The sequence below is a fragment of the Leptopilina boulardi genome, unplaced genomic scaffold, assembly GCF_019393585.1.
Source record: "Leptopilina boulardi isolate dan_hultmark-lab unplaced genomic scaffold, ZJU_Lbou_2.1 LbouV2_278, whole genome shotgun sequence".
Classification (NCBI taxonomy): Eukaryota; Metazoa; Arthropoda; class Insecta; order Hymenoptera; family Figitidae; genus Leptopilina; species Leptopilina boulardi.
The window spans coordinates 4,170,885-4,198,863 of record NW_026137838.1 but is presented as its reverse complement, the minus strand read 5'-3'; the positions used below and the strand labels follow the sequence as shown (position 1 = coordinate 4,198,863).

The following is a 27,979-nucleotide window of genomic DNA, read 5'->3' as shown; positions in this document are numbered from 1 at the left end:
AAGAAAGTTGTAAAAACAGTGCGGAAACTATACTTTTCAGCACAGCAGTGCAAGAATAATAAAAAAAGTGAAGTAAAGTATACTTTTCCACATAGTATGCAGTAAAGTTATAAAAACAGTTTGGAAAAGTATTCTTTTCCGCACGGTATAGAGCAAAGTTATAAAATAGTGCAGAAAAGTATACTTTTTCATATAGTATACAAGGAAGTTGTGAAAAGAGTGCGGAAAATTATACTTTTTAGCACAGCAGTGCCGAAATAATAAAAAACTATACAGAAAAATGTATTTTTCAGCATAGAATGCAGGAAAGTTATAGAAACAGTTTAGAAAACTATTCTTTTCCGCATGGTTTACAGCAAAGTTATAAAATAGTGCAGAAAAGTAGACTTTTTTGCATAGTATACAAGAAAGTTGTAAAAACAGTGTGGAAAACTATATTTTTCAGCACAGCAGTGCAGAAATAATAAAAAACAGTGAAGAAAAGTATACTTTTCCACATAGAAGAAAAAAAACAGTTTAGAAAATTATTCTTGTCTGCACAGTGTACAGCAAAGTTTTAAAATAGTGCAGAAAAGTATACTTTTTCGCATAGTATACAAGAAAGTTGTAAAAATAGTACAGAAAAGTATACTTTTTCGCATAGTATACAAGAAAGTTGTAAAAACAGTGCGGAAAATTATACTTTTCAGCACAGCAGTGCAGAAATAATAAAAAACAGTGAAGAAAAGTATACTTTTCCACATAGTAGGAAAAAAACAGTTTAGAAAACTATTCTTTTCCGCATGGTTTACAGCAAAGTTATAAAATAGTGCAGAAAAGTAGACTTTTTTGCATAGTATACAAGAAAGTTGTAAAAACAGTGTGGAAAACTATATTTTTCAGCACAGCAGTGCAGAAATAATAAAAAACAGTGAAGAAAAGTATACTTTTCCACATAGAAGAAAAAAAACAGTTTAGAAAATTATTCTTGTCTGCACAGTGTACAGCAAAGTTATAAAATAGTGCAGAAAAGTATACTTTTTCGCATAGTATACAAGAAAGTTGTAAAAATAGTACAGAAAAGTATACTTTTTCGCATAGTATACAAGAAAGTTGTAAAAACAGTGCGGAAAATTATACTTTTCAGCACAGCAGTGCAGAAATAATAAAAAACAGTGAAGAAAAGTATACTTTTCCACATAGTAGGAAAAAAACAGTTTAGAAAATTATTCTTGTCTGCACAGTGTACAGCAAAGTTTTAAAATAGTGCAGAAAAGTATACTTTTTCGCATAGTATACAAGAAAGTTGTAAAAATAGTACAGAAAAGTATACTTTTTCGCATAGTATACAAGAAAGTTGTAAAAACAGTGCGGAAAATTATACTTTTCAGCACAGCATTGCAGATATAATAAAAAACAGTGAAGAAAAGTATACTTTTCCACATAGTAGGAAAAAAACAGTTTAGAAAACTATTCTTTTCCGCATGGTTTACAGCAAAGTTATAAAATAGTGCAGAAAAGTAGACTTTTTTGCATAGTATACAAGAAAGTTGTAAAAACAGTGTGGAAAACTATATTTTTCAGCACAGCAGTGCAGAAATAATAAAAAACAGTGAAGAAAAGTATACTTTTCCACATAGAAGAAAAAAAACAGTTTAGAAAATTATTCTTGTCTGCACAGTGTACAGCAAAGTTATAAAATAGTGCAGAAAAGTATACTTTTTCGCATAGTATACAAGAAAGTTGTAAAAATAGTACAGAAAAGTATACTTTTTCGCATAGTATACAAGAAAGTTGTAAAAACAGTGCGGAAAATTATACTTTTCAGCACAGCAGTGCAGAAATAATAAAAAACAGTGAAGAAAAGTATACTTTTCCACATAGTAGGAAAAAAACAGTTTAGAAAAGTATTCTTTTCCGCACAGTTTACAGCAAAGTTATAAAATAGTTCAGTAAAGTATCCTTTTTGCATAGTATACAAAAAAATTGTAAAAATAGTGCAGAAAACTATACTTTTCAGTACAGCAGCGCAAGAATATTAAAAAACAGTGCAAAAAAGTATGTTTTTCTGCTTAGTATGTAAAAAAAATAGTAAAACAGTACAAAAAAGTATACTTTTCCGCATAGTGTAAACAAAATTGTAAAAAGAATCGAAAACTGTTTCTATTTCTTTTGGTACTAAATTATTTTGCCCAAAGAAATATTATGATCCGTTTTCTCTAAAGATAAAAATTCAATAAATAAATATAAAAAAAAATCCTAATTGAATTCTTTTGAAAATCATGTGTTTACAAATTAAACCTCTTCTTATGAAAGAAAATTCGAATTACAGATAAAAAGAGAGAAGAATGAGGTTTAGGAGAGCAATTGGGTAAATTATCCGCTTCTTGAGTCCCAATTCTAGGGGAAGTCCTTAGTTTGGTACAATGGATCGTGGCAGGAAACGCGTCTGATTAGAGAATAGGAATGAATGAATGGATAAAAAGAGAGAGAATAGAAAAACTGTCGATTCAGAAACCAGGTTCATGGTACATTTCCATTTCAAGCGTTAAATCAAAGAGAAAGAGAGAGAGAAAGAGAGAGAGAGGTTAAAATTGGCAACGGGTGAGGCACTCGTTTTAACCATAGTTGCAAAAGCGAGAGATCAAGGAGTGTATTAGTTGCGTTTGACATTGAGTGTCAGCAACAGCTGCACGTGTGCGAGCATGCGAATGTTCATGACATCTTCTGCAAACGATAAACACAAGGAGGATGCTGAGACCGCGACGGAAGTTGTACGACAAAGTCTCTAATAGTTGTCGAACACCTAAACTACTCTCTCGCAACCTACTGACTGCGCTTTTCCGCTCGATTCATTCCAATTATATCATTTTCGCTTGCAAATAAGATCTGATTCATGCACTCCATAAAAAAAAAATATCAACGTTTCTTTGTTCATTTTTATGATTGAAATTTGATGTCAAGTTCATTAACTTTTGCTCAGGGTAAAAGATACTTAAAAAAATTTTTCCAATCACTTTTTTTTTTATTATATGACAAGGAAAAAGCAACCAAAGAAGGGGGCGCAAAAGTTTCGTATTTCTTTGTCCAATTATGCTTATTTTAAAATAAAAAAAATTTTTTTTTTTTCTTTTATAAATCGATGGAAAGTCTCTTGAAGGCACCATTATTTTCCTTCACGGTTATTAACAAGAAGTCGAGCAATCGTGTCGAATCGCTTCGAGTCTTTTATGAATTGTCGAGTAAATAGGGTAGAGCTATCTATCTCTCTCTCTCTTTATATATATATATGAGTGCGTCTCAAACTTTGACAGCTTGAGGAAATATAACGAGAGGGAAAAAGAGGAAATTAGATGGAAGAAGATAGAGGAAAAAAAAGGGTTATAAGAGAAAAATGCCGAACAAAAAGAATTTATGGGAGAGGGGAATACGCATCCAATTAAATCTTTTCAGTGACTTGTTCCCCGCGAAAAGGATACTTGACGCCAACTAAGACAACAGAAGGAATGTGGCAAAGTTCAGAAAGAGAGGGTCTAGACATTGACCTTTTCTTTTGTGCCGCAAGAATGCAAAAACCTAGTAGGTTTAACATTATTTTAAATTAAAATTCCAAATTCTTTTAGCATTTGTTGCAAATTTTTTACTATGACAGATTTGTATAAAAATTATTTGGAAAATTTTAATTTGAATTTCCCGCGTTCAAATATCTACCATACCGACGGTACATAGATTGGAAAGCCAAATCTATTTGCTAACAGATAAAACAAAAATTGTGCAATTTATAAATTAACAAATTCAGAAAATCAAATGTTTGAAAATATTAAAATTTTCAACTACTGTCCAATTATCAAATTGATATTGAATATTATTTTCAAATAAAACAATTGAAATTTAATACATTTGTGAATATATGTATTTTATTTTTGTATATCTGTTTTGAGAAATAATCCGTAACACCTTTTTTGTTTTGTTAACGTGGGGGATTTTGAATTTGGGATATGGTAAAGGTGAAATAACAAAACTCGTTTATTGAGGCAGAAAAGGGTATTGAAATTCGGGGGTGTATCGGATGTAAAGTGAAAGATATCCGTCCGTATAGAAAATTATCAGTCGTGGCTCTCTCGGTGAGTTAGAGGAATGGGGTAATGCTGGCTGGGGAAAGGGGGGGGGGTGTATAGGGGTGAGAAAACCGAGATGGGGGTTGGAAACAGGATGGAAAATAGCCTCTGGACAAAGCAGAATGGCTCCAGCGATGGTCATTAGCAACCCACTGTGCTGAAGCTTCGTTCTCATCACGTATATATATGTATATGTATACCATCACCCATTTACAAAGGGTTCTCTCTTCAATGGTATCTTTCTCGTTTATATATATATATATATATACATATACACATATGGAGTATATAAATACACATAATTCGACGTATTTTCTCAGCTCATATATTCAATTATCCCGTAATGAAGCTTCATGAAACGGTTTCAACCAAACGACGTTTATTTGCACTTTGTTTGCTTAATAGAAAAATATTTAACGAGGTACATCGACGTCAAGGAACCAAAAGGAACAGCGCCAATTTTATTAACGACTTTTTCAAATTACCGAAATTATCATACTAATCATTATGATACCTCCGGGTGCTTTTTCACTTTATTTTTTATTAAAATATTACTAATATCATTTACTATAGTAATTATAATTATAATATACTAATTTATATAGAAATATATTTAACAAGTTTCCAAGGAACCAAAGGAAAATGAAAAACGTTATTTTTACATTTGTTGGTGACAGCGGTGGGATTTCGCTTTTTTTTCGTAGGGAAAGTATTTTTATTATAAAAAAATCATTTAATATGCCTGACTAATCAAACAAATTATTTTTACATTGTTTGGTGACAGCGGTGGGATTTCTGATTCTACTGCTTCCTCTTCCGTACAGAAAATATTTTAATTTTTTAAAAAATCATTTAATATAACTGACTAATAAAAAAATGATTTTTGCATTGTTTGGTGACAGCGGTGGGATTTCTAATTTCACAGCTTCCTCTTTTTAAGAGAAAGTATTTTAATTGGAAAATAAAAATTTCTACAATTTGAAATAAAATATTTCCATATAATTCATAGACTAATCAAAAAACTGATTTTTAAATTATTTGGTGGCAGCGGTGGGATTTCTGATTTCTTCTGCTTCCTCCTCCGTAGAGAAAATATTCTCAATATAAAAAATATCATTTAATACACCTGAATAATAAAAGAAACTATTTTTACATTATTTGGTGGCAGCGGTGGGATTTCTAATTTCATTATTTCCTCCTTTGTAGAGGAAGTATTTCAATTGGACAGTAAAAATTTCTACAACCTAAAATATTTCCATATAATTTATAGTGTCTTATAAATTATAAAACAAAATTGGAATGAAATCTGAGGAATATATAAGTTTAAAGAGTTTTTGCGAGATAAACATATATATTGAAAGTGGAGGTGATTTATAGAAGCTAGACTATATGGCAACAAAATCCTTTCAAGATAGGACTATATATATATATATATATACACATAGGAAGAATGGATTTATCTCTGTATATGTATATTTTTCCTAGCTGTCTCCCATAAATCGCGTGTGTTGCTTAATTTAAATCTCGCTCTGGCAGATTTTCAATAAGCTATTGTCAATTACCCCGTGTATCTCTGCACTATTGGGATTTATTTTTTACATGATTGACAGTTCGACGCACGGGAGAAACATGCGACTCACTTTTGGATCGAAATAAAAAAAAAATAGGATTCGCGAAAAACAGGAGGAGTAAATAAAATATAAAAAACCCCCTTGTCTCTCTCTGTATGACTTTCGCAAATCATATCACGTCACAAACAGCTTGCAAAAAAAAAAATGGGGGAGAACAATTCGCGGTATTATCTTATCCTCTTCCCTATCATTTAATTAATTGTTTTGAGGAAAATTGTACTCCTCGAAGGGAAAACAAAAATTTTTTGATAAGAGAAAAAAAATTATAATTAAATATTAAAACCCTTGTGTTAACAATTTGATAGTTTGGAAATTTACTTACCAGAATCGAAATTAACTTCGCTGACCATAATCCATTTTGCAGCAAAATGAAGCTTCAGTTTCACAAATTTTCCGACTCGATGATGAAGCTTCACGGATATGTTGTGAGGGGTTTCGAAAATATTATCCTCCATATAGGTGTAAGTGATTGGTTCTCCTGGATAGTACTTTCCACCAATACTGAAGAGAATGTCAACTTGAGAAAAAACCTGAAATTATAATAAAAGAAAAAAAAAATGAAAATTTAATTTCGTTTTGATTACCATCTTTTTCTTCGTCTTTCATTCTACAAATTAATTCACCCCTTTCATAAGGAAAAAAATTAAATTTCAAGACGTTATTCATCTTGGCCGAATGAATATAACGATACTGGCAAAGGACATGAAAGTGGATTTTAGAGACTATACAAAAAAATATAGTTGAAAGAAAATATTTTAGAATTAAATGATATTAGAAAAAAGTTCGAAATAATATTAATGAGAAACAATATAAAATTTCTGTTAGACAATTTCTGATCCTTTATTATTTTTAGTGTATACCTATGATAGTTTATTGAAAGTTCTGAAGGCAGCATTTTCCTATATATATAGCTTCAATTCTATATTTGACGTATGCGAGAGATCAAAACTGCCTGAGGTAGCTAGAATTCAAGTCTATCCACGTGAATACGTATATTCGTTCAAATTCTTATGACTTTCATATAGACGTTTTTATTAAACTTTGCTGAATTTTCCAAGTTCGATCGACTACATCATTCACTTATAAATCAAGGGTTTTAGCATTTCGATTGAAATCGAGTTATATATGCAAGATTCTAGGAATGCGCATACACAAAAAACATTTTTTGTCAATTTTTTTTTTTCAAAATGAATTATTTTTCTCAAATAAAATTTAAATAAAAAAAAAGTTTTATAAAAATAAATTTAAAAACAAAGTAACAAATGGAAAAATTAATTGCAGTTTTATTGAAAATTCTATTGATATATAAAATGTCAACATTTGATAATAAAAATTTTAATTGAGCTTGATATAAATATATATATTTATTCAGGTCGACAGTGACAGTAACATCTCTGAGTAATATTGTAGAATTTTTAAATGTTATTTCATTATTTAAGAGGCAGACACAGTCCATTACGTGTCACTCGTGTATTCTCGGTGTAAAGTATCCAAGAGTAATTTTAAATGAAACGTCCAACGGACACACAAACGACGGAACAATTGAGGCATCAATAACAGAGAAACTCGAATGTTTTTTTTAGCGAGGTTTATTCCTCCGACAAAAATCGAGCTTTAGAAAAAAAAAAATAAATAAAATATCAACTCTGCGAATGAGAAAAAAATATGATATTTACTCGCGATATATTTTCCTATTTATTTTATTTTAATTTAAATTTAATCGTTCTTCGATAAATTTATATATTTTATATATACAGGGTATATAAATATAAAAAGGAATGTACATAAAATAGACACTGGATATACATTTGGTACAAAGCTCATTTGTACTTGTCCATGCCTCAACGTTTCTACATATACATATATATATATATATATATATATATATATATATATATATATATATATATATATATATATATATATATAGAGAGAGAGAGAGAGAGAGAGAGAGAGAGAGAGAGAGAGAGAGAGAGAGTACAAAACGTTCGCGATTGTCGAAAGTCTCGTATGGAATATTCGATTCAAAAGCGTGCCGCCACGTTGCATGCGACCAGAATACGATTCAAATCCCGGCAAAAGCGCTCGTTTATCTATACGCGGTCGCATAATAATGTAGAGTGTCCATCTACCTTGTCAACTATTTGCTTTAGGAATGTATTTGATAATGGGCATTGAATAAAATTTCAATATTATAATAAATTTCTTACATCAAAAAAAAAAAAATATATATTTTTATGAGAAAGTTGTACCCTTTAATATTTTGCCCAGGGTGTGCAGAAATTGTTATAAAAACAGTGCAGAAAAGTGTATTTTTCGACATGAAAAACAGAAAAATTATGAAAACAGTGCAGAAAAGTATACTTTTCTTCACAGTGTGCAGAAAAGTTGTAACAACTATTTTTAAAAACTGTAATTATTATTTTTATAATTTTTCTATTTTTGATATAGTAAAAAACACTTTTCTGTACTGTTTTTATAATTCTTCTGCAAATTATGCTAAAAAGTATACTTTTCTGCACTGTTTTTACAATTCTGCTGCATACTGTACTAAAAAGTACGCTTTTCTGCACTATATTATAACTGTGCTGCATACTATTCTGAAAAGAATATTTTATAGCTTAGAACGCAGAAAATTTTTTAAAAACAGTGCAGAAAATGATACTTTTCAACACAGTTATAGAAAAAGTGCAGAAAAGTGTATTTTTTGACATAAACAGAAAAATTATGAAAACAGTGAAGAAAAGTATACTTTTCTTCACAGTGAGCAGAAAAGTTGTAAAAACTATTTTTAAAAACTGTAATTACTATTTTTATAATTTTTCTATTTTTGATACGATAAGAAATACTTTTCTGCACTGTTTTTATAATTCTGCTGCAAATTATGCTAAAAAGTATACTTTTCTGCACTGCTTTTACAATTCTGCTGCATACTGTACTAAAAAGTACACTTTTCTGCACTATATTATAACTGTGCTGCATACTATTCTGAAAAGAATATTTTTCAGCTTGGTACGCAGAAAATTTTTTTAAACAGTGCGGAAAATGATACTTTTCAGCATAGTTATAGAAAAAGTGCAGAAAAGTGAATTTTTCTACATAAAAAATAACAAAATTAAAAAACCAGTCTAAAAAAGTATACTTTTCTACAAAGTAGTGCCGGAATAATAAAAACAGTGCTGAAAGTTACACTTTTACTTAAACAGTAAAGAAAAGAATAATTTTCAGCATAGTATATAGAAAAGTTGTAAATACAGTGCAGAAAAATTTACTTTTCAGCCCAGTATGTAGCATAATAAAAAACAATAATGAAAAGTATACTTTTCAAAATATTACGCTGATAATGATAAAAACAGTGCAGAAAAAGTAAATTTTTCTCAATAAGAAGTAGTAAAATTATCAAAACAATGCAAAAAAGTACATTTTTCTGAATGGTATATAGAAAAATTGCCAAAACAATGCGGAAAAGTATACTTTCAGCAAAGTAGTGCAGGAATACTAAAAAATAGTGCAGAAAAATACATTTTTGTAAATTGTACTCAACAAAGTTATGATAATAGTCAAGAAAAGTATACTTTCGTGAATTGTATACAATAAAATTGTAAAAACAGTGCAGAAAAGTATACTTTTTAAAATAGTATGCAGTAGAATTGTAAAACAGTGCGGAAAATGATACTTTTCAGCACAGTTATAGAAAAAGTGCAGAAAAGTCAATTTTTCTACATAAAAAATAACAAAATTAAAAAACCATTCTAAAAAAGTATACTTTTCTACAAAGTAGTGCCGGAATAATAAAAACAGTGCGGAAAGTTATACTTTTCAGCATAGTATATAGAAGAGTTATAAAAACAGTAAAAAAAAAGAATACTTTTCAGCATAGTATACAGAAAAGTTGTAAATACAGTGCATAAAAGTATACTTTTCAGCACATTATGTAGTAGAATAAAAAAACAATAATGAAAAGTATACTTTTCAAAATATTACGCAGATAATGATAAAAACAGTGCAGAAAAAGTATATTTTTCTCAATAAGAAGTAGTAAAATTATCAAAACAGTACAAAAAAGTACATTTTTCTGAATGGTATATAGAATAATTGTCAAAACAATGTGGAAAACTATACTTTTCAGCACAGCAGTGCAAGAATAATAAAAAAAAGTGAAGAAAAGTATACTTTTCCACGTAGTATGCAGTAAAGTTATAAAAACAGTTTGGAAAAGTATTCTTTTCCGCACGGTATAGAGCAAAGTTATAAAATAGTGCAGAAAAGTATACTTTTTCGCACAGTATACAAGAAAGTTATGAAAACAGTGCGAAAAAGTATAGTTTTTAAAATAGTATGCAGTAGAATTGTAAAACAGTGAGGAAAAGTATACTTTTGCACATTGTACATAATAATATTGAAAAAACAGTACAGAAAAATATACTTTTCCCTATAGTATACAACAAAGTTGTAAAAACAGTGAAGAAAAGTATACTTTTCCGCACAGTATACAGCAAAATTGTAAAAACAGTGCAGAAAATGAAACTTTTCAGCATAATATGTACCAGAATTATAAAACAGTGCGGAAAAGTATACTTTTCTGCACATTATGAAGTAAAATTTAACTATACATAAATTAACAATTTTGTGCTGCATTTACATTAATCGAAAATATAATTTTTCTCATACATGATACACAGAATAGTTTAACAAAAACAATATATGCTCTTAAATTAATTACAGCGAATAATTTACAAAATAAAAATATGAATTAAATAAAATGCAACGTGACTCGATAACTTTTCTTGAAGAATATAATTTCTGAGTGCTATTTTATATCCAAAAAAAAAAAAATGAGTATAGTTAGTCGTTAAGAGTATTGGACATAAATTTTGATAAAAGGCAATAAAAACAATTCAAGAAGATGCGAGATCTCTAAAAAAGTAAACACGTGTCAATGATCAACGAAAGTGTAGTTTCACGAAATCGAATTGAACTTGCTTATCCCATGAGACATTAAAGAGAGAAGACTATCAGTGACATAGAAAAAGTTACAGCCGATTAAATCCCACTATATATAGCAGAGGGACTGTGATCGGTCGAGTTGAGCAGTTGGACTATACCGTCAATATCCGGGGGGAAGGGATGAGGGGATATCCACAAACTTATACACACCAACACATATAGAAACGTTTTATATCATCTCGTGTATAAAATACGTGATTGTATTACCTACAAGTGACAACAGTCTAGACCAATCTCAATTTACATATATTGGTTCAAGTAAGCGTGTTAAAATCAACAGATATATATACACAAAACTAGTAACGAATTATCGTATATATATTTATCAACGATCTCCGGAAATTATATACAAATCATATTATTCAACTATGAAAATAAATAGAAAAAGAATATTCACAATTCTATATCGAATTTCATTTCCGTTGTGGAAGAGACTTTGCGTTATCTTGGATAAAAAAAAAAAAATTTTACTTTAGGGTGTTATGTACAAAAAAGAATTTTTTTTTTTCTATTTTTTCCCCTTGAAATATCTTAAAGTAGCAGTTTTAAGGAAGCACGTTTATATTGCATTACAATTTTTTTTATCTTTTTTTTAAAAAGGCTTTTATAATGCATATTTAAAATGATTTCAAACATTTTCCATTATTTATTCTGATTTCAGTTGAAATAACTGCTTTCAAAGGAGCTTGAAGTGTGCGCACGTAACCTTTTCTTTGCCGGACGAATTTTGAATTACAAAGTAGAACATGCGTTCGTACTTTTAAAAAATTCATAACTTTCATGGGAATTATCATATTTGAATCTCGAGTTCTTAAAAGCACGTGAAAAATACATCATTAACGTTTGCATTTATAAAAAGAAGGATAAAAAAAATAATAAGATGTTGAAGAAAAATTACAAGAAAGATAAAATTTTTTGAGCGAACTACTTTACCGACAGTTGTAAGAAACGAAATCACTGTCGATAATTGAGAAATCTGAATCAAATTTGGAATAAAAAAGTTGGGGCATGTAGTATTTTTTACTAGATAATTGATGAGGGTAAAAATTCCAAAATTTTATTTATAGTTTACTAGAAAAATAGTTGAAATTATGTATAGAGTAGAAAACCACGAAATTACAAGTTTTAATGAAACCTTCTTTCAATATATGATTTTGCAAGGGATTCTTTGGGGAATATTCAATTCTCTACCCCCCGCAACCCGGAGAATAAGATTCCGTTAAATCTACACGAAAATCAAATGCTTTTCTGGGGCATCATTTGAAGCATTTCATCCCTCAAATTGTGTATAGGGTGATATGTAATGGAATAATGTGAATGAGGCAAGAGGCGGCACCCGATGGTATATACAATGTAGGTATCGTAAGCTGCATCGACTGCACTGTATGGAATATTGGGATTCGACAGGCGTATCCCTGATAAAGCGTCGAGTGGAATATTCAATCAAGCAGCAGGTATGGAGCAGCATCGTCGAGCACCGATGCGGCGCGACGGCAAGACGTTTTCGTTGAGTATATACCAACGCCATTCAATGTGACTATGATGGTGTATATATATATACATATATATAGAAAGCACCGCGTGGTGTTAGTACTCTGTATAAGGGGGGTAAAGCCTGTTGATCGTTGGTCCATGCTTCTTTGGTATTCAACTCGCTGCCAAGGAACGTCACAACCACACCACACTAAACCGAGCGGAAGCGATTTTACCAGTTCTCTCTCTCTATACATATATATAGTAACCTATAGTTTGATCCCGGGCAAACAGTGGCCCTCGGCTACCCCAGGGCTGTACTTCTGAAATTCATGATGGCTGCCCAACCTTGCCATTGTGGCCCATGTGAAACGAATTTAATACCTCTCTCTCTCTCTCTCAAGCTCCGTAACCGATACAAATTTAATCGCCAACCAGTCTCTGATATTTCAAACACAGACCTAATTAGTTGTTCAAAATTCATCACGGGATTTTGTTAATAAGGATAAGGAATAAAGAATAGTACAATAAAAAAAAAAACTCACCCGAACATCCTTGGTGAATTGATTGTTGCAATAAATATGAACAGCGGAGAATTCCCTGACATTGTCAAACTCAAATTTAATCTCGATTGGCTGTCCATTGCGACTATCGTTCTTCCAGCCAACCCAACCTTGTCCACGATCGTAATCATAGTAGCCCATTTTAAAATTATCCGAGCCTCTTCTTCCGTCGATCAATTGACCTAAACCTCGTCGTAACTCGCCATCCCAATGACCATCATAAGTCGCGTCAAAGAACTCCCAGTCGTTGCCACGCTTATCACCCTGCGGCATCGAGTATGAGACCACACCATCTATGGAGAATGATTAAGGAGTTTGATAATCAACCTAATACATATATATATAAATACTCTGCGGCTTGTACTACACAAAACTTGACCGTGCAGCTTATCTGATTTCCACTCTTTCAAATTCAATACACGTCTCATTTGCATATTTTGCAAATTCTTGATAATGTTTAATTAAAATTCATTAGAGAAAATAAAATTGTATTTTGAAATAATTGTAAGAGGAAATTGTAATTTTGAATAGAATTTCGAGGGAAAAAAAAAATGTTGGGTATATCAAAATTATCTCATGGCTTAAGAATGGATAGGGATTCAAAATTTGCTTAAGAGCCGAGGCTTATGACTCAGGCTCAATTGGTTCAAGGCTAAGGATTCAAGGGTACTTAATTTATTGATATTTTAAGGCTCGGTAGAGGCTCAAAATTATGTACCTACCCTAAATCTTACTTTTTGATTACCTAAAGGTAAAGGATTTACCCAAGACTATTCCAAGGCTTAAAAATATTTGTGCTTAATTTTTACTCATGGCTTATTGTCAGAAAAATCCTAAGCAAGTTTTGAGCCTATTCAAGGCTAAGAATTCAAGGGTACTTAAATTATTGTTAAATGTACTTCAAGGCTCGGTCGAGGCTCAAAATTCTTCGGTGCCTACCCTAAATCTTACTTTTTGATTACCTACAGGCAAAGGATTTACCCAAGACTATTCCAAGGCTTAAAAATATTTGTGCTTAATTTTTACTCATGGCTTATTGTCAAAAAAATCCTAAGCAAGTTTTGAGCCTGTTCAAGGCTAAGAATTCAAGGGTACTTAATTTATTGTTAAATGTACTTCAAGGCTCGGTCAAGGCTCTAAATTCTTCGGTGCCTACCCTAAATCTTACTTTTTGATTACCTAAAGGCAAAGGATTTACCCAAGACTATTCTAAGGCTTAAAAATATTTGTGCTTAATTTTTTGTTGCCTCATTGTCAAAAAAATCCTCAGCAACTTTTTGAGCCATGAGCCTTGAAGTAAATTTTGAGCATTTCTTTTGTAAAAAGTCTTCCAAGTCTTAAGGTAGCCTTAATGTAATTTGGAGCCATCCAAATTTTTTTTCACTTGGGTAAGAATTATTACAGATTATGGATATTGGCTAATATCTAAAATCTAATCTAATAATCATCTAATAACTAGGATATAAACAATGAGAAAAAAGGTTTGTGTTGTCACCAAAGCATTTTGTATTTTTCTATTTTCCTAACTAAATTTTGGTTATTCCAATCTGAATTTAGTTGATACAACCGAAATTTTATGAACGCAATTAAAAAACTGATTAACAAAATTTTTTTTGCTAGCAACTCAAACCCTTTTTCTGTCTATTGATTAGAATCTTACCACTCCAATAACATCCGTAGAGCTCCACTCGCATGCAAACTGTCCTTCTATGATAACTATACGGCATAAAACGAACTTTACTAGCCCAAATCGGTGGTTCTAGTTCACTTTTCGATTCCAAATAGGTGTTCGTATTACCCTTGATCACCTGAAATCAAAAAAAAACCAATCCACATTAACGAGGCTTTAAAATTTACCTTTACACCTTTGTAATTCTGTTTAGATAAAAATTACCCATTATTCTATAAATATCACTAAGAATTACAATATATAGAACAAATTCTCCTAAAGGTAAATTTTATTACAAAGCATTTGTATTTTCCCAAAGGTCAAATAATTATGCAGCATATACCTATATACATGTATAAGAGACGTGAAAATGGGAAATGAAAATAGGAAGATATTACTTTTGATTACCCATTAGTTGCTAAGTGCACAAAGTACTGGAAGAGAATTACGTCTCGTTTTCAAACCCCCCATCCTTTCCTTTTTCTTAAAACACACATAAATGTCATTAATACCTGTGCGTGTGTGTTAGAAGCCTTTTCTGACGTAATTTTCAATGGTGATGATGATGAAAATATGTTTATGTCAGTGAGACTGTGCTGCGTTAATAGCGAATAATTACTCTGGCTTCAACTTAACTGGTACCTCGTCCAAGGAAAATGTCTGTGATTTCACGTCGAGAGCACCTGACGTTTTAACGAGCAACCGTCTTACCACGGTCATCCCATTCGAAGAACAAGAAGAAGAAGAAGAAGAAGAAGAAGAAGAAGAAGAGGAGCTTCACAAGAAGCTTCACTGGATGATTATCTTCAATGCCCTATTTTATCACCGTCATTGTTCACTATCGTAAATAATGATTTATCAACAACCCACTTTTTTATTTTTAAATAGAGGGAAAATAAATTAAAATTTTTATTTTTATTTCTAGTTCTAATTTTAGTAAAGAAACAAAAATTGGATAAACTTCCGAAAACCCCCCCCTTCCGATTTTAATGAAACTTGGTATACTTACGTAATTTCATGCGCTGATCACGAAAATGATAGTGAAAATTACCGCAAATTTCATTTTTATGGTGAAAACCATAAAAAACACCATAAAATTATGGTTTTTTGCGTTTAACTCGTAAAAAACGCAAAATTAAAAAAAATCGTTCTTACAAAAGTTGTAGAGCTTCTAAAAATGAACATTTTATGTCCTATACATTTTTTACCAAAAGTCATTAGTTTTCGAGAAAAATGCAAAATATTTAAAAACGGTGAAAATCACCAACTTCTAGCTATTATCCACAAGAGGCAGATGTCTTATGTGACGGACAATATCTTTTAATAAAAAACCTTCTACTCTTTGCTGTGCAGGGCTATTTCCAAAAGAACTTTTAGGGGAAGACATCTTCGAGGAGGGGGGTCAGGGTGGGTTCCGTACCTTCCAGTACCATTAAGAATGTGAATTTGACTGTCTGTTTTGAAAGAGAGCAACGATACTAGGGAAGGCGGGCTTCGCCCGCCTCTGCATTCTTTGCTGTGCAGGGCTACTTCCAGGGGGGGAGGGGGGAAGACATCTTGGAGGAGGGGGGTCGGGGTGGGTTCCGTACCTTTCAGTACCATTAAGAATGTGAATTTGACTGTCTGTTTTGAAAGAGAGCAACGATACTAGGGAAGGCGGGCTTCGCCCGCCTCTGCATTCTTTGCTGTGCAGGGCTACTTCCAGGGGGGAGGGGGGGAAGACATCTTGGAGGAGGGGGGTCGGGGTGGGTTCCGTACCTTCCAGTACCATTAAGAATGTGAATTTGACTGTCTGTTTTGATAGAGAGCAACGATACTAGGGATGGCGCGCTTCGCCCGCCTCTGCATTCTTTGCTGTGCAGAGCTACTTCCAGGGGGGGGAGGGGGGGAAGACATCTTATATATTATATATACATAATATATGTATAATATAATATAATATCATAATAATATAATATTCAAACGAATCAAATTTAATGTGCGATCTCTCAAAACTATCTTTATAGGAATTCCAGTTTCGTGGTATTAGTAATTTTTGTAGTGTGCTTTTCATGTTTTTGCATTTTTCTCGAAAACTAATGACTTTTGGTAAAAAATGTATAGGACATAAAATGTTCATTTTTAGAAGCTCTACAACTTTTGTAAGAACGATTTTTTTTAATTTTGCGTTTTTTACGAGTTAAACGCAAAAAACCATAATTTTATGGTGTTTTTTATGGTTTTCACCATAAAAATGAAATTTGCGGTAATTTTCACTATCATTTTCGTGATCAGCGCATGAAATTACGTAAGTATACCAAGTTTCATTAAAATCGGAAGGGGGGGGTTTTCGGAAGTGCACCCCAAAAATTTACCCAGGGTTTTGATTGTACAGAGAAACGGAAATATATACATATTTAATAACGATCAGGAATATATTTAAGGGAGCTAAAACACAAACTTAAAACGAAAATTTTCGGCGACTCTGCAAAAGTTAGCCAAAGAGAGAGAGAGAGTGCGAGATACGTGAATTTGAAGTGTCTATAATTCAAGCTCGTGACCTTTTTTGCCTATCGCAGCAAGCACTAAAAACAGATTTATTGCGACAGCGAATGCATTTAGCGGCAGCCGCTTTCTTCTGTCCGCTACATTTTCGTACAGACCTACACACACACCGCACCTCAAAACAGATGCGCGCATATACGATTTTTGTCAGCAGTGCGTCACTGATCCATGTAATATATGTTGAAAATAATCCACTATTTATTTATAAATTTCAAAATAATTTTCAATAGTTAAGCAAAATTAATTAAAAAAAAAAATTAGTAAAAACAATAATTATAATTATTATCACCATGAAATGAGAGAAAGTTTGTATTATATATAAATAAGGATCAGGGAGCAAAGGCCGAGAAAGAGTATCCATGTTATGGTCCGTCTCAAAAGAGACCGCCTGGTGGTAATTAAGGCCAGAGTTGAGTACTGCAGAAACTTTTTCGGTCTGACTTTAATAATAAATAGTGTCACGAAAAACGCGCGCGCTTGGCAAAAGTACGGTTCTCATTAGCAGCTGCTGTATATATATATATATATATACGAAACGGGAAATCGTGCGCGCAGCTTCATCGACGGTATTTGCAAACATTAAAATGTTTTTGGAGATTTCTTCGAATTCATGGCAATAAATTTAAACAAAATTCGTTTTCACGTGCCAATGCGTATTTTCTTTGATATTTAATGCAATTGAAAATTATTTTCATTTCAGAGAAGAAAATTATTAATAAAATAGAATTTATTTTAAGCCAAGGATACAAAAAAAAAACAACAATTTTTTTCTCACTAGTAGGTAAAATAGATATTTTTATCACTAAGGCGCAAAAACATCTGTTTTACTCTTTAGAGAAAGAAACACGTACTTTCTGCCCTAGAAAGTAAAGCATGATTTTATTATTAGAGAGTAAAACAGATGTTTTTGTCACTAGTGGGTAAAATAGATGTTTTTATCACTAAGGCGTAAAAACATGTTTTATTATCTAGGGACAGAAATACATATTTTGTGCCCTAGAAAGTAAAGCATTATTTTATTATTAGAGAGTAAAACAGATGTTTTTGTCACTAGTGGGTAAAATAGATGTTTTTATCACTAAGGCGCAAAAACATCTGTTTTACTCTCTAGGGAAAGAAACACGTACTTTCTGCCCTAGAAAGTAAGGCATGATTTTATTATTAGAGAGTAAAACAATTTTTTCACTAGAGAGTAAAACAAAGGCTTTTGTCCCTAGAGCGCAAAAACATGTTTTACTCTCTAGGAACAGAAACACTTTTTTTGTGCCCTAGAAAGAAACGTAAGATTTTATTATTATAGAGTAAAACAAAAGTTATTATCACTAGAGAGTAAAACAAAGGTTTTTGTCACTAGGGCGCAAAATTATCAGTTTTATCCCTAGTTATAAGAAAATTTATTTCAGCCTTAGAGAGTAAAACGGTATTTTAACACTAGGGCGTAAAAAGATATATTTTACTTCCTAGTGATAGAAACATGTATTTTGCGCCTTAGAAAGTATAACATGTTTTTATCACTAGGGTGCAAAAACATCTATTTTAACCTGTAGGAACTGAAACATTTATTTTGCGCCCTAGGGAGTAATGTATGATTTTATCACTATGGCGCAAAATAGGTTTTTGAGACTAGGGAGTAAAACAAACGTTTTTATCACTAGAGAATAAAATAAAATTTTTCGTCACTAGTGCGCGAAAACATCCGTTTTACTCCCTAAGTATAAAAAAATGTGTTTTATTCTCTAGTGACATAATCTTTTGTTTTGTACCCAAAGAAATAAAAAATTAAGGTACAAAACAAACATTTTTATCACTAGAGAGTAAAACAAAGGTTTTTGTCACTAGGGCGCAAAATTATCAGTTTTCTCCCTAGTGATAAGAAAATTTATTTCCACCTTGGAGAGTAAAAAGATATTTTAACACTAGGGCGTAAAAAGATATGTTTTACTCCCTAGTGATAGAAACATGTATTTTGCGCCTTAGAAAGTATAACATGTTTTTATCACTAGGGTGCAAAAACACCTATTTTAACCTCTAGGAACTGAAACATGTATTTTGCGCCCCAGGGAGTAATGTATGATTTTATCACTTTGGCGCAAAATAAGTTTTTGAGACTAGGGAGTAAAACAAACGTTTTTATCACTAGAGAATAAAATAAAATTTTTCGTCACTAGTACGCGAAAACATACGTTTTACTCCCTAATTATAAAAAATGTGTTTTACTCTCTAGTGACAATCTTTTGTTTTGTGCCCTAAGAAGTAAAAAATTAAGGTACAAAAAAACGTTTTTATCACTAGGGAGTAAAACAAAGGTTTTTGTCACTAGGGAGCAAAGAAAATGTTCTTTATACCAGAAAATATATAGCTCTTTTTAATCCTAGGCAAAAAATATTGTCTTTTTATTGCTAGGGTGTAAAAAATGCATTAATTTTTAAATCCATAAAGTATTAAAAAAAAATTATTTTTATGGTCTCTTTCTCCCTGCGTTATATTCATCTCTTGTCATAATCTCTAACAGTCAATATATGGTCCATTAGTCGAGGCGATTCAGACACGCGTATTTCTTTTTTTTTTTTTGCAGCCGCATATACGTCGCGCAGTGATATCAACTCATCAAATGCAGCGTTGTCGATGACTTTCAACTTTTGCGGTTGAGGTCGTTGAGTGCCTGCGCGCTTGACTCATCGCATATAATACTAAAAGGAAAGAATGTTATTTAAACGAGGGCATCGTCCTGGCCAATACGCACGCACTTGTTTTACATTTCCATTTGCAAATATATGATCAGCTTGCACTTCTGACTCTAATCATTTGCACACACACACACACAGAGATATTCTCTCATTTGTATACAATACTCTCTCTCCCCCGAAAATAAATCCAATTGAAATAGATTTCATATCTAATTACATTAATAAAAAAAAAAAAATTGTCGACATGTTTCAGATTTAAAAAATAGAATATATTACCTTATTTGTGAAATTAATTTATTCAGGATGAAAATCAAATTAATAATGAAATATTTTTATGTTATATATTTTTTTTTTGCTTTTAGAGAGAAATTGAATTCAGTTGGAATAATAATTTGAAATGAATATGAAGACAAATGAGGAAATAATAAAATAAAAAAATATCAAAATGTATTTTATGAAGGAATTAATTTTTTCACTACTGTATTGTTATAATTATTTTTTTCTGATGGAATAATAATTTTTGAATTAATAAATCTTTAAATAAAAAAAAAAAAAATTTGAATCAAACTCTATGTGAATATAAAATTCTTTTTTTTTTTTTTAAATTTCTTTGACGTCGAAGGTCATCGTTGCGCACAGAATATAAATTCAAGTTGCAGTTTACGCGATTAATTAGTTTTAAGAAACTCATCTCAGGGAGCAATGTTACAACCATAGTATAACAGAGCGACAGTATGACGCTCGTAAACGCGCTATTATCGCCAGCTGATGCTTATAGATCGTGTCTTTGGACCCGTTATGAACGACACTTTAACCCCCCTTCAGCAGTGATTTCCTGCCCTCGAGCATGATTTCGCGACAATTTATTACTCATTAATGCAAAACGTCCCTTTTCCTATTCGTCCTCCTTTCCTCAGGACATATATCCTATATATATATATATAATCATCGAAAAAAAATATCCCCTTTGATTAAAATCATATTTTTTCATATTTTTGTTTGACGTGGTAATTACTTTATTACATATATTAAATTAAGATATTGCAATAAATAAACGTTTTTTTTCAATTTTTTTTTACAAAGGTTTAAAAAAAATTATTTTTTCGAAATTAATCCAATATTTCAAAAAGTGATTTTTTTATATAGGGAAATAAAATTTTATTTATCTGAAATTAATCTCTTTCATATTGATTATAGAATTGATCCTTCATTCTCACACCTTTTTGAACACGTCTATTCTTATATATATATATATAATTATCAGATTTTCACATGATTTTATTTTTTTTTTTTTTTTAATGCCAGATGAAAAGCTTGACATGAGAGTGATGCGAAAGGAGGTTTGCGTGACACGATAATAATAGATTAAAAGAAGGGCGCCTCATTTCTGCTTCTCAAGTTCTGGCGGCCTTCGACCTCTTTCAACTTGATGAATTGGACCTTTCTCGACCTACGATTGGTTGCGATACAAAATATTCGCGTGTGCAATTCTTCATTCTAACTGATTTTTCATTTTGACGCAGTCGCGAGAGCGCGCGCTCACCTTTTGTCTGGATTATAATAATCATCGCGTCATTGTAATAAAATAGTAAAATAGATTTTGCCTTGACAAAAAAACATTTTTATTAATACAAATGTCCAACCATTTTTTTTTTGTCAATAAAATTTTATTCGAATCTAAAGGAGGTGGGCCCCTAAGGCCTATATTTCGCCCCCTTGGGATTTTAATTTAAATGGTTGAAAACTTTTTCTTATAGTAGAAAAAGTAATTTTTCATTAATTTTAGGTGAAACGGAGGTGTTTTGGTCAAATTAACCCTTAGATTTTAGGGTTTTTTTTTCAAAAAGAGTGTCAAAAAAACATGCAAAAAACATTTTCCAAATGTTGAGCAATTGGCTTGAAAATCGTTGCTCGGTATCGCTGATTACGAATCCGACGTTAGTTTTTCAAAATTCAAAATGGCGGATCCAAAATGGCTGACACATTTTAAAAAAATCGTTCGGATTTGCTTGAAACTCTCTACTCGGGAGTTTTTGGGGTCGCTGAAAATGAATCCGGAGTCAGTTTTTCAAAATTTAAAATGGCGGATGCAACATGGCGGACAAATATTTAAAATCACTGAAAACTACTTACTTTAGACGAATATATTAAGGATTTTAAAAGTTGTCCACCATATTGGATTCGACATTTTGAATTTTTAAAAACTGACCTCTGATTCGTAATCAGTGACCCCGAAAACCCCCGAGTTACAATTTTCAGGCCAATAATATTAGATTTTCAAAAAGTCATCCGCTATATTGGATCCGCCATTTTGAATTTTGAAAAACTAACATCGGATTCGTAATCAGCGACCACGAAAACCCCCGAGTAACGAGTTTCAGGCAAATTCAATGAATTTTTCGAAAATGTGTCAGCCATTTTGGATCCGCCATTTTGAATTTTGAAATTAATCCTAAAATCTAAGGGTTAATTTGATCAAAACACCCCCGTTTCACCTAAAATCAATGAAAAATTACTTTTTTTACTATAAGAAAAATATTTCAACCATTTAAATTAAAATCCCAAGGGGGATTTTTAAAAATCTGTATATAAATCAAAAATTTAATTAGAATATATATTTCAGGAATTTCCTCGTGTCTAATTGGGTAAATGCATTAAATTTTTGACGTACCAGAATTTTTTTCCCCCCTCGCATATTTCCCTCGGTAAATTACTTGAATAATTATTTAACATAATTATATATACACATTTCAATATATACATAATAATTCACTTTAAACTTAAATTGTTAACATACCGGTTTTCAATTATTAATATTATACAGTAAATAAGAGATGCATATGAGATGTATATGAAAATTGTAATTTTCCAAACAGTGAATATATTTGTTTAATTAACAGACAGTTTAATTATTTTCATCAAACAATAATAATTTCCACAATTTTCAAAATTCAATATAATTTTATGAATTTTAATCAGTGTTTTAATATTAATTTAAAACAAATATAAAAAGAATGTACCAATTACTGTGGATTGAAATGAAAAAAAAAAATACTACTAACCTCTTGTCCCTTTACGTCACGATAGCGAACCCATTTTCCAAGACGTGGTCGCCAATATTCCAATAAATATGCCTCTGTAAATTCAAGACCCAGGCCATTTCCAAAACGACCTTGTGTACCAGTGGCAGTGATCATGTGAACAGTATGTAGATCAATTTCCAACCATTCTCGTGGCTCCGTTGTTATTTGATCTTTTGGACACCAAGCGCCACCATGACTCTCCGATCTCATTCTAAAATCACCAAAAAAGAAAAGAATTTTTAATCACAAAAAGAACTTAAAAATATATTTATCTTAACATTTTTTTTTTTTTAAATAGAAACAAACATTTTTTTTAATACAAAAATTTGTTTAAAATTTAGGCGCAGGAAAAAAAAATTTTTATCTGGAACAGCGATATGTTTCTCTAGAATAGAGAAAACTTTAGCTGTTTCAGTGAAAAATATCACTGTTCCAGGTAAAGATTTTTTTCTGTGCGAAAGAAATACTTTAAAATACGCATTAATTACAAATTTTCCACTAAGGGGGATGATGTGGACCGAAAATATTTCGAAAATATAAATAATATACAAAAAAAAAATTAAACAAATATCTTTTAAAACATTTGGCCATGCGGAGTGGTCAATTATTATTCAAAGGAGTTCTATATATATATATACTCACTGAAGAGATCTCTTACAGTTGTGAAGGGTGTCAATCAGTTTTATACTTCTCAACGAACAAAACTAATAAGGAAGCAATGTGAATCATCACCATTAATGTCAAACACATGTTTGTATGGATAAGTTAATAATTTTTTTTCTTTTATTTCTATATAATGGAAAATCTATTATATTCTACTTTCGAATTAGTGAGAATTTGTTTATTAATTTAAATTAGTAGAAATTTCCACTAATTTTTAGTCAAGTATTACTATTTTATTTATAGTAATTTTTTCTTTACTAAAATTTTAGTATTAGTACTAGTATTATTACATTAGTATTATATTTATTATTAGTACTAGTATTTTAGTAGTAGAGACTAAAAATTAGTAAAAATTTTAATTAATTTTTAGTCAAATATTACTATTTGACTTAGTAACTTTTTTTTTGCTAAATTTTAGTAAATATATTATCTTAACTGTTTAGTATAAGTATTTTAGTAGTAAATGGCTAAAAATTAGTAGAAATTTTTATTAATTTTTAGTCAAATATTACTATTTGATTTAGTAAATTGTTTTTAGTACCATTTTAGTAAATACTTTCTCAACGGATAAGTGTTTGTTTTATTATTAGTATTAGTATTAGTATCAATATTAGTATTAATATTAGTATTAATATTAGTATTAATATTAGTATTATTATTATATTTAGTATTAGTTTTAGTATTTTAGTAGTAAATTGCTAAAAAGTAGTAGAAACTTTCACTACTTTTTGTACTAAAATTTTAGTAAATGCTTTCTCAACGGATTAGTATTACTATTAGTAATTGTATTATTATTAGTATTAGTATCAATATTAGTATTAATATTAGTATTATTATTATGATTTTATTTAGTATTAGTTTTAGTATTTTAGTAGTAAATTGCTAAAAAGTAGTAGAAACTTTCACTAATTTCTGTACTAAAATTTTAGTAAATACTTCCTCAACGGAATAGTATTACTGTTAGTAATTGTATTATTATAATAGTAGAATTTTGGGATTAGTTTTAGAATTTTAGCAATTTACTACTAAAATACTAAAACTAATACTAAATAAAATAATAATAATAATACTAATATTAATACTAATATTAATACTAATATTAATACTAATACTAATACTAATAATAAAACAAACACTAATCCGTTGAGAAAGTATTTACTAAAATGGTACTAAAAACAATTTACGATATCAAATAGTAATATTTTACTAAAAATTAGTGAAAATTTCTACTACTTTTTAGTCATTTACTGCTAAAATTCTAAAACTAATCCCAAAATTCTACTATTATAATAATACAATTACTAACAGTAATACTATTCCGTTGAGGAAGTATTTACTAAAATTTTAGTACAGAAATTAGTGAAAGTTTCTACTACTTTTTAGCAATTTACTACTAAAATACTAAAACTAATACTAAATAAAATCATAATAATAATACTAATATTAATACTAATATTGATACTAATACTAATAATAATACAATTACTAATAGTAATACTAATCCGTTGAGAAAGCATTTACTAAAATTTTAGTACAAAAATTAGTGGAAATTTCTACTACTTTTTAGTCATTTACTGCTAAAATACTAAAACTAATTCCAAAATACTACTATTATAATAATACAATTACTAATAGTAATACTAATCCGTTGAGGAAGTATTTACTAAAAATTTTAGTACAAAAATTAGTGAAAGTTTCTACTACTTTTTAGCAATTTACTACTAAAATACTAAAACTAATACTTCCTCAACGGATTAGTATTACTATTAGTAATTGTATTATTATAATAGTAGTATTTTGGAATTAGTTTTAGTATTTTAGCAGTAAATGACTAAAAAGTAGTAGAAATTTCCACTAATTTTTATTAAAATATTACTATTTTATTTATAGTAATTTTTTCTTTACTAAAATTTTAGTATTAGTACTAGTATTATTACATTAGTATTATATTTATTATTAGTACTAGTATTTTAGTAGTAAAGACTAAAAATTAGTAAAAATTTTAATTAATTTTTAGTCAAATATTACTATTTGATTTAGTAAATTGTTTTTACTACAATTTTAGTACATATTTTCTCAACGGATTAGTAATTAGTATTAGCATTAGTAATGGACTAATTAGTAAAAATGTTCACTAACTAAAATTAGTTAACAAATTTTCACTAAATCAAATTTAGAGAATTCGATAAAATATAACGCTTTTTCTTCGAAAAATAAAAGATTTTTTTTCGTGGTCCATTAAAGACTCATTGCATCGCCGAAAAATATTAACATTATTATGCACAGATGTTTCTAAATTAACAAAAAAAAAAAAGGATTATTGGTTAAGTGAATTGAGTTGGAAAATAAACAATATCGAATTTCCATCAAGCCTGTGAATATTAAATGGGCACAAGTGGCGCAGACTCGCTCGTCAAATATTTATATACAGAATTACATTTAATAGGTAGGTTAAATGGGCTCCCTTCGTTGATGGCAAATTGATTTTTCGTATCGGTTTTATTATTTTATTAAAATAACCCCATCGAGTGTATATATGTATCGATGAGAGAAGATGACGGATACATTGCTTGAGTTTATATATCTCTGCGATGGTATAAAAAAAAAAAAATATATATATATATGAAGAAGAAGAAGACGAAGAAGAAGAAGAAGAAGAGAGGCATGCTTTGGTTTTAATCTTTTGGGGGCGAAAGGGCGGGGGTAAGGGGTTGGCATGAATAAAAGATGAACCGAGAACGGTGTGCGAAGCGCCTTCCCTAATTGCGTGGACCGTTTATACGACTCTTGGCAAAGCCGTCTGCTACTGCTATACATACTCTGCTCTGTGCAACATGAGAGGACCGGATCCTGAGGTTGGTGCTAATAATCATGTTTTACATTCATCACACGAAGACGACAACGATAAACCACGGTCATGTCAGATTTTTCCTCTGTGTATAAATCATATATATATATATATATATACACACACAACATAAATTCGTTACGTAATTCATGTATATATTGAAAAGACAATAAATTAAACAAAAATTTTATTTAACCAAGAGCAGAAAAATTTAGTAGAAATATTTGCAATAAGATTTTTTTGTGTAAAAAATATTACAGTGCTCTTCAGTTTTCCCTATTTCAGCCCTTGTAGAAGAAACTGTTTTTCTTAGAAAGAAACTAGTCAGGACCTTGTCAGTTTTCCTATACTGAAATAATAAATCCTTTTTAGAAATTAATATTATAGAAAATTAATTTTTTCACCCATTTATAATTTAAATAAATAATTAAGAAGTTATCCAATTAGCTTTAGTTAGGATTGCGCCAGTTTTCCTAGTTTAAATTGTAAATTAAGTTATTAAAAATTCGTTTTGTGAAAAATTATTCTAAAGAAAATTCTTTTTTTATTTTTTGTTGTTTTAGGGATTTGACTAGTTTTCCCCACCAAAAACCCAAATAGGGTAAGCTTTAGTTAGGATTGCGCCAGTTTTCCTAGTTTAAATTGTAAATTAAGTTATTAAAAATGCATTTTGTGCAAAAAATATTCTAAAGAAAATTCTTTACTATTTTTTGTTGTTTTAGAAATTTGACTAGTTTTCCCCACCAAAAACCCAAATAGAGTAATTTATAGAGAAACTGTCAAAGCCTTAACAAAGTTTTTCCTAAGAAGAACATTGGTATCAAAATCTTGCCGGGGGCTAGTTGTTTTTTCTAACTAGTTCCATATAAAAACTAGACAGTGCCCCATCACACCCTTATTTTAATTTCTACATAAATAAATGAAAAAATTGCTTTTTTACATTTTATAAACAAGCAAAACTAGCGACGTCCTAACTAGAAAACTATTTATTATTACAACAGTAAATATTTGGGGTTTTGGTAGGGAATACTGGTCAAAGCCCTAAAATAAAAAAATATCAAAATTCTCTTACAGAAAATCAGTTTAGTTGTTAATGTTTTCTTCCAAAAGTAATTTTTTAAATTAAATTAACATTTTTTCAAAATAGGAAAACTATCGTGTTCCTTATCACAGACCAATTTGGTGCAATTTTCTCCGTGGGAGTTTTAAGCTGGTTTTTCAAGGAAAATTTTTTTTTCTTTTTTTATAGACATTCTAACACATGGAAAATTCATCAAAAATCAAAGAATATTCCACAATAATCAAAGAAGAAAGTTAATTGTACAATTTTTTCATGTCGAAATTAAATTAATGGTTTCCAACGAGCTAAAATGGACTTTTGGTCATTTTTAATATGTCACACGACAGGCAGAGGTAAATTGAGTGAATAAAATGCTCGACTTAAATTTTCCAACACACACATATATGAGCGCACTACAACGAAAATTCCGTCTCGAATGGAGACAGGAGTCGATGAAATTAACTTTTGAACTGCATTATCTATAACTTTTCTCTCTCACAAAAGCATATTGTGATTTATGCAAGAGATTTCACGAAAAATCGCTCGTTTTCTACTATACTACGTCCTAAAGATTGACAGACTCCACGTGCTTGAAATATTCAAAAACGACGAGTTTATCCACTCTTTGAAATGTTACCTGTCCGGAATTTCAAT

The 27,979-nt window shown here is 30.3% G+C and overlaps 1 protein-coding gene across 3 annotated transcripts in view; it reads right to left on the bottom strand.

Annotated features, from left to right (window-relative positions):
- The window catches only part of LOC127281823 (discoidin domain-containing receptor tyrosine kinase B-like), a 132,228-nt gene that overhangs the window by 30,424 nt on the left and 73,825 nt on the right, over window positions 1-27,979 (bottom strand). For all 3 annotated transcript variants that reach the window (XM_051305751.1, XM_051305752.1, XM_051305753.1), the window contains 4 exons: window positions 22,734-22,965; window positions 14,432-14,579; window positions 12,754-13,064; window positions 6,051-6,258 (listed from right to left, as the gene is read on the bottom strand). In XM_051305751.1, the coding sequence (XP_051161708.1) occupies window positions 6,051-6,258; window positions 12,754-13,064; window positions 14,432-14,579; window positions 22,734-22,965 (899 nt within the window). The remainder of the gene's footprint in view (window positions 1-6,050; window positions 6,259-12,753; window positions 13,065-14,431; window positions 14,580-22,733; window positions 22,966-27,979) is intronic.